This window comes from Saccopteryx bilineata, chromosome 2, assembly GCF_036850765.1.
Source record: "Saccopteryx bilineata isolate mSacBil1 chromosome 2, mSacBil1_pri_phased_curated, whole genome shotgun sequence".
Classification (NCBI taxonomy): domain Eukaryota; kingdom Metazoa; phylum Chordata; class Mammalia; order Chiroptera; family Emballonuridae; genus Saccopteryx; species Saccopteryx bilineata.
Window position 1 is genome coordinate 44100207 of NC_089491.1, and position 12324 is coordinate 44112530.

At 38.5% G+C, this 12324-nt stretch overlaps 2 protein-coding genes across 6 annotated transcripts in view; one reads left to right on the plus strand and one right to left on the minus strand.

Annotated features, from left to right (window-relative positions):
- The window catches only part of RMI1 (RecQ mediated genome instability 1), a 274637-nt gene that overhangs the window by 11506 nt on the left and 250807 nt on the right, over positions 1-12324 (minus strand). The gene's annotated exons all lie outside the window — the stretch shown is intronic.
- HNRNPK (heterogeneous nuclear ribonucleoprotein K) lies at positions 8-12183 on the plus strand. Of its 5 annotated transcripts, none has more exons than XM_066256994.1 (17): positions 10-147; positions 1986-2062; positions 2168-2256; positions 2706-2803; positions 3500-3556; positions 4987-5030; positions 5912-5984; positions 6460-6531; positions 7029-7142; positions 7465-7593; positions 8208-8515; positions 8650-8704; positions 9014-9097; positions 9366-9381; positions 9460-9542; positions 9926-10095; positions 10820-12183. In XM_066256994.1, exons 3-17 carry the CDS (start codon positions 2199-2201, stop codon positions 10851-10853), a joined length of 1395 nt encoding a protein of 464 aa, XP_066113091.1. In that variant the 5' UTR covers positions 10-147; positions 1986-2062; positions 2168-2198; the 3' UTR covers positions 10854-12183. The 5 variants fall into 5 exon arrangements, with proteins under 5 accessions (XP_066113089.1, XP_066113091.1, XP_066113088.1 ...); XM_066256993.1 differs by lacking the exon at positions 10-147 and adding an exon at positions 385-502; XM_066256992.1 differs by lacking the exon at positions 1986-2062 and having other exon boundaries at positions 8-147.

Genomic DNA, 12324 nt, shown 5'->3' on the forward strand with positions numbered 1-12324 from the left:
ACCCCACCCCGCCCCAGCTACTGAGTGCGCGGACGGGAAAGGAGGAGGGCGCTCCAGGCGAAATCGCTGAAGACGCCATTATTCTCTGTTTCTCTGCTGCACCAACTTCGACGTCTTGCTTACGTCCCGCTTGTTTACGACCTATAGGTAATTAGGGTTATTGGGGCTTCGGTATTACGGACTCAGGTAGGGGACTGGCCTTCCTAAAGGCTGCGGTGACTTATTCCAAGTCCGGTTTTCCTTGGGCCCTTAGCGGCCTCACGGCCTAAAGGGAGGCGCCGGCGGGAGGCGGGGGTGGTGCCTTCCTCCGGTACCTTGATTGACGCGGGCTTAATCCAATTGTTCGCCCTGGTCGCGCTGCTGAAATTCGAGCAGCCAATCCGGCGCGGCGGCGGGGTAGGACAGCGCGGGAGGCGGGGGAGAACGGCAGGGCCCTGTGCTTGTTCTGTCTAGCTGTGACCGGTTGAGGCTGCGCGGCGGCATAGGACGGCGGCCTCGCGCGGTGAGGAGCAGGGCTAGGCAAACGGCGCGTGAGGGCGAGGGTCGGAGACCAATTTTCCCGCTTGAGGGAGGCGTTTGGGGGCTGACCGGTGGTTGGCGGATTCTCAGCGAGGGAACGTTGCACGGTTCCCCTCCCCCCACCTCCGCCATTTCCCTGAGCGTATATCCGCAGTCTGCGTTGTGGTACTGGAGGCTTCTGGGCTTTGTGAGGCACGTAGCCTGTAGGCTGAACTGCAGTTTTGTAGTCTTGGAGACGAGGCTTCTTTTGGGGGAGAAGAGGCCGGCGGGCGGGACCCGAGGGCGGGAGAGAATGCAGTTGTCTTTTGTGTGGGTCCCGCCGCACTTGGGCGCTCCGCGCCTGAGCTGGGAGCTGGAACGGGGGAGGCCGGAGGGTCGGGATCGTCTCCCGTTGCTTTGTCTCTCCCGCGGAGGGGGGAGGGTGCGGGGGATGAGATCTCGGGACCGCGTGGTGGGTGGGGGAGGGGGTCGGCGCTCGGCTCCGCCTAGTAGCACGTAGTCGCCATTACACGGGCCGCCATTTCCTGTCGGATCGAGGAGAGGAGAGGAGAGGAGAGGTGCGGCGCGGCGCTTGTGCTCTCGCCTCTGGGTTTTTCTGCGCCTGTTACTCGGCTGTAGCCGAGCCCGGTATCGGGCGTGGGGACGGGAATGCATGTTTCCCTCGGCTGGTTGTGCGCGTACTTAGCGGTGGTTGCGGTTTCGGTTAGTCGGCAAACGTTATGGAAGAACGGAAGGCATAAATGTTCCTCCCTTTTTTTTAAAGAGCAAAACCACCTAGTATCCCTCCCCCCGTTTTTTAAGCGGAGACTACACGTCGCCTCTTTCTTGCAGTCCTGAGAAGGGAGATAATATGCTGTTTGCAGTCTGGTTGTAGAGGTGTGATTGTTAGATTATACCCTTTTTAACCTGATGTTAAGTATCTCGGTAGTGTTCAAGGTCTCCATTAACTGCTGAATTATCGAGTAGAATTGGCATGTGGGTCTGCTCTTAAATCAGTCAGATGTAGTCCTCCAGTAGATTGACCCGATTATTCAGTACGGCTTGAACTTGCCTTTATATTTGGAAACTTCCGAGGTTTTACAAAATAGCAATTCCAGTCCTAATGGAAAGAAACCCAAAACGGTTTAAAATTTTAATAAACTAGTTTTGTTTTGGATCTTTGTATAAATTACACTTACGGAGACAAAATTGAGGTTCGTAGACTGATGTTCTTAGGGTCTTACAAGTTTATCATAGAAAATAACTAGGTTTTGCAGTGGGACTAGATCATTGGCTTTAGAGAACTTGGAAAAAATCAGATTTAGATTGTTTGGGATTTTTTTTTAGGTGATCATTTGGTTTTAAGACCCTAAAATGGAGAAAAGTTTTTGGAATATGTCTTTACTTAGCTGTGGTCAGATGAGTGTTTGTTAGTATCCAGTAATCAGGAACCGAAAGGAAAAACTGATTTATGTTGGTTTTTGTAGGCTACTGCAGCACTAGGCTGTCAATTGGTCCTGCCCAGAACACTTCAGTTCTGCTCTGCAAGGACATATAATAACTGGTACGTTCTGGAAGCAGAGTCATTTCTTTTAATATTTAGTGACATGCACGGCTTTCCAATAAGCCAAATATGTACTAGTCACTTTACCTTTTTTTTTTTTAACAGATTGGTGTGTGTGTATAAGAAATCCAAGAAAATGGAAACTGAACAGCCAGAAGAAACCTTCCCCAACACTGAAACCAATGGCGAATTTGGTGAGAAGATATTTTAATCATAACAATTTTATACTTTTGTTAAATTCATTATTGTGTGATTTTGTTTAATCTGAGATCCCTGAGTTACATCCTGGCTTTTATGAACTAAAAGTAACCAAAACTTGTTAGGTAACTAAACTAAGACAAAGAAAGCCAATAAATAAATTTTTTCTTTAATTTGAAATTTCTGGTCGTTTGAAATATTTTGTCACTGTATTTTGTTTAGAAATTGATACTGCTAACTGAGCACAATGTGATTCATATTTAAATACCCAAGAATTTGAATGCCTTTGGCCTTTTTTATAAATATGTATTACAAACAAATCTTTTCAGAAAGAGTGTAGTTGCTTTCTCTAACCTGTTAATTGAATTAAAACATAAATATAATTCAAGATTTCTTTTCTTGAAAATGCTGATACTTTTTTGACATTTGAACTGTTCATTTCTAGGTAAGCGCCCTGCAGAAGATATGGAAGAAGAACAAGCTTTTAAAAGATCGAGGAACACTGATGAGATGGTTGAATTACGCATTCTGCTTCAGAGCAAGGTATTCATTTTATTTTTGAAAATGATTCTTATTCCACCTGAACTTGTATAATTTTATTAACCAATGTCACCCCAATGAGTTCAATTAAAAAGTTTTAAATAAAATTGAATTTAAAAGAAAATGGTTCTTACTATAGTAGAAATTAAAATAAGTTCTGGTTTGGCCCTTGGGGAAGCTTTAAAAGGTTGAAGAATATGAAAAATTTATGTGGGTTTAAACAGACTTGCAGACCTGTGTTGGCTTTGTTTTTTTGGCTAACAAGTTGAAATCCCTTAATATATTGAGCCACTTAAAGGTCAAACCAGGAGAAAGGGTGTGGGTGATCCTTAAAGCATTAGTGGGTCTTAATTAATCACATTGTAAATTTGTTGGAAAGCAGTTTGGCTGTTTACTAATATTACCATATTACTAGGTCACAATGTGAAGGTATCTGCTGATGCTTAAATTGTTGTTGCTGGTGGGTACTATAAAATTAACCAGTGCTTAGGTTTCATGTTCTGTGTATTCTGACATTCTGAATATTCCAAAACTCTTGTCTTGGTGTTGAGACCCAAAAATGCATGTTGGCTCTTGAATTTTTTTGTTTGTTTTAGCTTGATGATTTTGATATTCCCAAATAGATTTTGGTTTTTTGGTTAAAGCTTGAGAGCACAGGAAGGAAAGGGCAAAACTAATGTGTCTTTTTACTCTCTCCAGAATGCTGGGGCAGTGATTGGAAAAGGAGGCAAGAACATTAAGGCTCTGCGTACAGACGTAAGTATTAAATAGAGTTTAAACTACTACACAAACAGCTTCAGTTTGTAGAAATTGAAAGAGTTGCATCATAGAAATCATTTAATAGTTTAGATAAAAAGCCATTTATAATTGATTGCATAGATAATTTCAAGGTTTGCCATTCCTGATTTAACAAAATTGGGGTTGGGGGTGTCTATATTACACCTCTTTGCTTTCTAATAACTTTCCACCAAATTATTCACTTCAAACAAGATAACATCTTATTTAGAAATAACAACAGTGTAAAAACTCTTGCACCATTTCCCACGGGTGTGAATAAATTACAGGGTTAATGAAAAACATTTCAGGTGGCTGATTAAACTGAGAAATTTTTATTTCCTTTTTTAATCGTCCATCTGTTATTTAACAGCTTACAAATGGAGCACAAATTAATGTTGAGCTTGCATGATTTAAACATGGGTGAAGAGGGTAGGCACCTAAGATTGGGAATCTGTCTGCCAATACCAATGATTTGTTTGAGTCTTCATATTTTATAGTGGGTTGACTCTTGTGATTAGACACATTAAATGTTGGTATCACTAGAAGTAAGCATATTTACAGGACTTGGCTACACCTAAATTCCTTCAAAATTTTTCTCATAGTGAACACGCTCTTAATGTTTTCTTGCTAAAATAAGGCAAATAACTTTGTGTTGAATACTTATTTGATAGTATTTCATTTCTCTCTTGGTCACAGATCTTTGTATGTTCTTCTTGATTACTGTAAACTGAACTTAAATTTTTTAAATTTTACAAACTTGCCTATTAGGATCTAGGACTGCGTTTTAAACCTCCAGGAAACCAACTAGACTTTTAAGAGTTAGGGCTTTTGGTGGTGTGGGAATTTTTGTTTTGTCTTTTATAAACCTCTCTCCTCTTAATCCAGATATTCTGTACAATTATCTGGGTTATTTCCCCATTTCCTCGAGAACTTCAGTAAACTGAGTCATGACAGGTTTTGTGTCTACCCTCATGAGCCAGCCTGCTACTGAAACATCGTTTGTTTTCTTTTTTTTAATAGCTAGTACCATCATTTAAGGTCCTTAAATGTTAAGCCACAGTCAAATATAGAGAAGTCCATTATTGTGTTAGTCTTCAGAACAACTTAAACTTGTTTCATTAATTGAGAGTATGAGTATAGTTTGTATTAAATTAAAATTTATTGCTTTTCCCCCTTTTCCCTCTCCTTGTTTTTTTGGCCATATATCTCCGTTGCCCATGTACTGGATCGACTTACCCCTGCGTTGCCCACCATGACGTTGGCCCATCCGCCCCTGAACGCCCATGTGAAAACCCTGGTTGGCTATGCCCAAAAATGTGCTCGTTGCCAAACGGGTACCATACTTGACAACTTCTGATTGAATGCCCATGCCCAATGCCAACATCCACGAACGCCAATGACCAATGCAGTACAATGCCAGTGTTTCAGTCCCAGACAGCAGTGGCCCCGAGCGGTATGTCCCAACAGTTTATGCCTCACTGCCTGATTAGAAAGAGAGAAATGTATTTTATTACCTGCCTTTTATATAATTAAATAGTATCCCCTTTAGACGGTGTATTGTTTTTCAAGTTTCTGTCTTATTTTCCCCATTAAGTCTTTTTGTCACTGAACTTTTACCGTGAGTTGCCCACCCAAACGATCCACTAATTTTATTTCGATGGAAGGAGCACAGCTTCAAGTGTTGCATATATGCTGCATTGTAAATCAAATTGTTACCAAAATAGTCTCTCGCTCTGTCTTTGTGGCCCACCTTGCTTCCCAACATTGCCTGTTCATAATTTTTTCTGATGAAATGCTAACTCTGGTTCACTTTCCTTCACTTCTCATTTGTATTGTCTTTGTTTTGTCTCGCATTTGTATTTGTTTTCTTGCAGAGCCCATTAGTAATCTAATTTCTAACTGGTATCCATAACCTTACTCCAAATATAATGTTCACCACTTGCATATTCCCCCCACTTTGCCTAAGAGAAGGTGTGCCAGTTTTACCAATGTGTAACAGCGAGGGTATCCTTAATTAACTTAGTGGTGGCGGGGAACATGAGTATTCAACTCTGCTTCAGTTCTGGTCAATTTATTGCCCACTTAATCTGAGCCCTTCCAAGAGCCCATTCTCTCTGTCTCTGCAAGTTTCCTAATATTGTTACCATGTCTGTATTGGGCATAAAACAAAAATGCATGTGTAAATCTATAAATAGGCTACTTTAAAGATGGGGAGTATTAAATAATTGTATGTTACCTCTCTGTAAAAGTTTGTATGACTACTGGTGGTAAACACAAAACTCATTTTTCTTTTCCACTTTTTTTGTACTATCTGGTATTTGTGATGTTTGACAGCATATTGAGTATCAGTGCTGATATTGAAACAATTGGAGAAATTCTGAAGAAAATCATCCCTACCTTGGAAGAGGTAGGCTCATTTTTTTATCTATTTGCCAATTGTGGGGGGGCTGTTTAAAGTATGTTTTATTGGGCACAATGGGGGAAGGAGATAATTTGTAGCAGCAGCATCTTACAACCTGCTCCATAGTGTGCAGGGCTACTGTACTTGTTTTAAAATGTAGTTTGGGCACTCCAGAGTTAATAGGAACTGTCTGTAGTCATGTACTTTTCATGGGTTTAGCATAAATATTAAAGGTTTTAGTTTTACAGGAGGCTGCTGTTGGTTTTTAAGTTAAAATATTGAGTGTTAGACTGTTAGAAAGGACTGTTCAAAAAGTTATATAGAAGAATGTGTATTTGTAGATTAGCAGTTTCTTAGTGTAGGTTAGCAGTTATTTAATGATAGAGATGTGAAATACATTGTAGTAGCTTTACCAATATATGCGACAATAGCCTGATCACACTAGACACTTAACCTATTACTCTTATTTTTCTACTTTCAGGGCCTGCAGTTGCCATCACCCACTGCAACCAGCCAGCTCCCGCTCGAATCTGATGCTGTGGAATGCTTAAATGTATGTCATAGTGCCATTGAACCCCACTGAAGTATGGAGCCTGGCCCATAGGATCAATTTTGTTTTTAACATAGTGTGCTTTTCCCGTCTGTATAGCAAAAGGCTTAAAAACATGATAACTGAATGGTCTTACAACGCACTGTTGACCCTGCTCCATGCTGCAGTGGGAATTAACTACATTTGCAAAGTGCTTTGCAGTCATTTATATTATGGTGTTATTTTAATGTTAATAATAATAATGTGGTAACAGCGACATGCTAAGTGGCTGCAGTGTGGGTATGGTGTTGCAGGACCTGAAAATAAAATAGTTTTTTAAGGTGGTGCAGAATGTCCTTTTTGGGCCTGGCTATTGAGGATAATAAGCACATAACTGGTAAAGTTATTAAAATATAAATTCAGGTTGCTCACTGCAACAGTATGTTATGCTTACAGCAGATAAGTGTATTGTTGGGGAATCTTTAATTTGAAACTAAAATTTTACAATTCTCCCTCTATAGTACCAACACTATAAAGGAAGTGACTTTGACTGCGAATTGAGACTGTTGATCCATCAGAGTCTGGCAGGAGGAATTATTGGGGTCAAAGGTGCTAAAATTAAAGAGCTTCGAGAGGTAAAGGCACAGTTTTATTTTTCCTATTAGAAAATAGTTTTTCATATAAATGGGTCAGTGGACTTCTCATCCTTCTGGGTTTCTTTCCTGAGGCTCCTCATCCCTCCTATATTTAGTTTGCTGTTAAAATACCACAATAAGGCCTGGCCATGTTACTCTGCCAAAAATTTTTATACCTAGATTCACTAATGAGATTAGGGGCAGGGAAGGTGGTTGGTGGATTTACTTAAGGCTAGTGAAAGTACCTGAACCCTCCTAGATATGCCAGCCTCTTCTGGTGCACTCTTTTTATTTCTTTTCATTTCTTTTTAATTTATTACAGAATACTCAGACAACAATCAAGCTTTTCCAGGAATGCTGTCCTCATTCCACTGACAGAGTCGTTCTAATCGGAGGAAAACCTGATAGGGTTGTAGAATGCATAAAAATCATCCTTGATCTTATATCAGAGGTACCTTCAGAATATTTTTCTTTACATTTAATTTCATGAGATAAATAGGTGTCAAAACATAGTTTCAAAATGTTTAGTCAAATGTCAGTCATCTTTCACTTTAATTTAGAAATAATTTGAGAACATGGAGAGTGGTCTGTTGATTGTTGGTGAGATTTTTATAGCCTTTTTGTCTTTCAAAAAGGAAGTTGGTACAGTACTAAACTGCATAGCTTCCCAACTGATAGCATCAGTATAGGTAATGGGCTTTCTGAAGGTACTGGTCCTCATCCCTCAGAATGGTCAATTTTTCATAAACCCATTGTGAAACATAAAAGGGGTTTGCAGTCCCTTAAGATCTTAAAGGTAAAAATAGCAAGCTGTTCATTCTTCCCCCACAAGAACATTAAAGCTCAATTTTTGTTGACTCACCAAAAATACTGTTTTTGTTGTTTCTCACAATCCTTTTTTCCAACTGTGTCTTTACCTGTGTTCCTATCCTATCTGAAGTACCTTCCAGATACTTTAAAACAAGACTTAAATGTTTTGTTTTTTAAAAAAGAAAAGAAAAAGGTTGTTTATAAACCAAGGCTATTTTTCTTTGGTCTATAATACTGCTATGTGTTTTGTTCCAGTCTCCCATCAAAGGACGTGCACAGCCTTATGATCCCAATTTTTACGATGAAACTTATGATTATGGTGGCTTTACAATGATGTTTGATGACCGCCGTGGACGTCCCGTAGGATTTCCCATGCGAGGAAGAGGTGGTTTTGACAGAATGCCTCCTGGTCGGGGTGGGCGTCCGATGCCTCCTTCTAGAAGAGATTATGATGATATGAGCCCTCGGCGAGGACCTCCTCCCCCTCCTCCTGGACGAGGTGGCCGAGGTGGTAGCAGAGCTAGAAACCTTCCTCTTCCACCACCACCACCACCTAGAGGAGGGTAAGTTTCTTTTATCTACGTTTTATTAACATGCAAGAGGCTGAACTAGGAGGAGGGATGGGTAGGGTAGGGTTTTTTTATCATATATGTGACATGTAAATAAGTTGAGATTACAACCAGTGCTGTTCTTGCAGAGATCTAATGGCCTATGACAGAAGAGGAAGACCTGGAGACCGTTACGATGGCATGGTAAGAATTTTCATTTATCCACAGTATGTATTGAGGGGTCTTAAAGTCAGGTGTGGTTAAACATTTTGTTCCTCAATACTGTTCATTGAAAAGCTTGTCTTACAAAGGAACTTCTTAAATAGCCGCTTGTACGTGATCTTGGTTGGTTATTGGACTATGAAGACTTAATTAAGCCATCATTATTTCCAAAAATATGTGATTGCTGCCGATTTATGTATTAATGATGTAGAAATTAGGCGTATAAGATTAGTAGCTCTGTGACAATAATACAGTGCCAGGTCATGTTAATCGTTCTGTCTCTTAACACAGGTTGGTTTCAGTGCTGATGAAACTTGGGATTCTGCAATAGATACATGGAGCCCTTCAGAATGGCAGATGGCTTATGAACCACAGGTTGAGTATCATGAGTTTATACTCATATCAATAATAATGAAAATGTTTGCCTACTCACCAATAAGTGTCTTCTTTCCCTTTTCCCTTTTTTAAACGCTTCTTTAAATGCTGTGTACCTAAGTGGTTTCTTGCCTTCTGAATATACTTAATAGGGGAGAATATGGGAGGATATTGGCTTCCTAAACTGAAGGGCTTTAGGAATGTTAAAAGTATCTGAAGAATAACCTTGAAGGCAAAGTAATTTTCTTTTCTTTTTTTCCAATTTTAGGGTGGCTCTGGATATGGTAAGTTTTCTCCTTTGTGAAATCAAACATTATTTCATGCTTTTTGTGAATGAACTTGATGCTCACTATTTAAATCAGATTATTCCTATGCAGGGGGTCGTGGCTCATATGGTGATCTTGGTGGACCTATTATTACTACACAAGTAACTATTCCCAAAGATGTAAGTATCTTTACTGTATACAGGAACATTTAATGAACATTTTAAGTTCTTTAACTTTAAAAAGGTCTTATTCTGTTTTAGAATTAAAACTGTTTTTAAGGACTTCAGTGAGGTGTTGTAATCTAGTTTGAGATTTTTGTCAGGTGATATCCAGTATTATCAAAAGTGTATTTAGAGGGTTTTGAGCTCTTGATTCATTTATTAAGGAAATAAAATATAAATGCATTGTAATCTAAATCATGACTAGTGGGGCGGGGGGGGTATTTAAAAAATCAGTGTAAATAACTACACAAAGTTAAAACTCCTGAGGTTCATTAAAATTACAGGTAATGCAGTTTCTTTTAAAGTATGTTATAAACACTTGTTTTTGAAAATCTTTTCAGTTGGCTGGATCTATTATTGGCAAAGGTGGGCAAAGGATTAAACAAATTCGTCATGAGTCAGGAGCTTCTATCAAAATTGATGAGCCTTTAGAAGGGTCCGAAGATCGGATCATTACCATTACAGGAACACAGGACCAGATACAGAATGCACAGTATTTGCTGCAGAACAGGTCAGTTTAAGTTGAGCTTTATGTTAGCCTACACATACTAAAACTTTAAAAAGCTTTTCTTCTCAATTGATTTCTCTTTTAGAAGCCATGGTGTCTCAACCCTTTGGGGACCTAACTTCTATACATTCTAATAGCTTTGCTTTAATTTTCTTCTGCTTTCTTACTAAAAATGGAGACATTCAATACTAATCTTGCTGGAAGAAGCCTTAACCAAGCAAACTTCTCATTTCTCTGGTGAAAACTGCTGCCAAAACCACTTGTAACAAATTATACAGAGCCTGTAGAAAATATAGAAGATCAGTGGATGTTGGTCTAGTTCTGTGTGGAAGACTAGTGATTTTGTTGTTTTTAGATAACTAAATCGACAACAAATCACAGTCTGCCATATGGCACAGGCCATGCCTCTACAGGACAAATGAATGATTGGTGCTGTAAAATGCAGCATTTCACACCTTACTGGCACTTCTTGTCTTTTCTACCAAATATTAACAACTTTTGGTTTCATTTTCTTAATTCTGCTCTACTAATGTCTGGTTCACTATTAATCATTTTTTCTTGAATTTTACATTGCTCTAATTTGTTAATTGCTAATGTTTTAATTCTCATTTCTAATTAAAATGGACATGCTTATCGTTTTAAGTTAGCGTTGAAATTGTCTTAATGTTGATTAAGATGTTATAAACAAAAATTCTAATTCGTACTTTTTTTTTCTTTTCTTTTATAGTGTGAAGCAGTATGCAGATGTTGAAGGATTCTAATGCAAGATATTTTTTCTTTTTTATAGTGTGAAGCAGTATTCTGGAAAGTTTTTCTAAGACTAGTGAAGAACTGAAGGAGTCCTGCACCTTTTTTTTTTTATCTGCTTCTGTTTAAAAAGCCAACATTCCTCTGCTTCATAGGTGTTCTGCATTTGAGGTGTAGTGAAATCTTTGCTGTTCACCAGATGTAATGTTTTAGTTCCTTACAAACAGGGTTGGGGCGGGGGTGTGCAAAAACTAACATTGAAATTTTGAAACAACAGCAGAGTGAGTGAATTTTCATTTTTGTTTATTGTTGGTGGTTTAAAAAAAATTCCCCCTATGTAATTATTGTGAACACTTTGCTTTGTGGTCACTATAACATTTAGGGAGGGGGGTGGGACAGGGAGGAAAAGTAACATTAGTCCATATGTCCCTGGCATCTACTCAGAGCAGTGTGCAGAATGTAATGCTCTTTTGTAAGAAACGTTTTATGATTTTTAAAATAAATTTAGTGAACCTATTTTTTTGGTGGTCTTTTTTTTTTTTTTTTTTTTTTTTTTTTTTTTTTTTCAGATGGTCATTTTTGAAATGGCCGAATTCCCCACCCCAAAACTAAACACTAAGTTTGATTTTCAGCTCTGTTGGACTTGGACTTAGGCAAAAATATCTTGGCATATTCAGTTCTGGTGATTTCTGGATGGTTTGAAAGTCCATTATTTGGAAAGAAATTTCATCATACACATTCGTGCTTATAATAAGCTGGGGATTTTATTTGTTTGTTTTTGCAAATGCTTGCCCCTACTTTGCAACAGTTTTCTATGTTTAGTAATTGTGAAGAACCAAGGTGGGGAGCAGTACTAAAAATAAAGTAACGGTATATAAGTATATACCAGAATCGTGATGACAGCAAGTTTTATTAATTGGAGTAATACTTGGTTATGGAAGTGACTGATGCTAAATAAATTGATTATTTTTTATTAGATAATTTCTCACTCATAGACTTAAACTGTCAGCCTGCCTAGTGTCTTATTAGTTAAACTTTGTAAAATATATATATTCTTGTTTTTCTCCATTGTATGCAAATTGAAAGAAACAGATGTACCATTTTTTTTGTTGTATGTTGGATTATGTAGGAAATGTTTGTGAACAATTCAAAAAAGATAAAAAAAAGTTCCTGTGGATGTTTTGTGTAGTATCTTGACATTTGTATTTAGTTAAGTTCACTTCCAAATAAAACTCCCATAATGCTAGATTTGATGTGTGCCCAATTTGAACAAGGATTGACACCTATAAAATTTGTTAAAATGTTCCTCTTGTAAGGAAATACAATAATCTTAAATTATATATATATATTTTTGTGTGTGAAGTGTTTTTCTAGCATTTATAAATGAAATCTGGTAGGAGTGGTAAATACAGAATGTCAGTAATTGGACTTTGTGAAAGGGGGGAGTGTAGCATGAGAACTAAATCGTGCAGTTGCAGGTCCTAC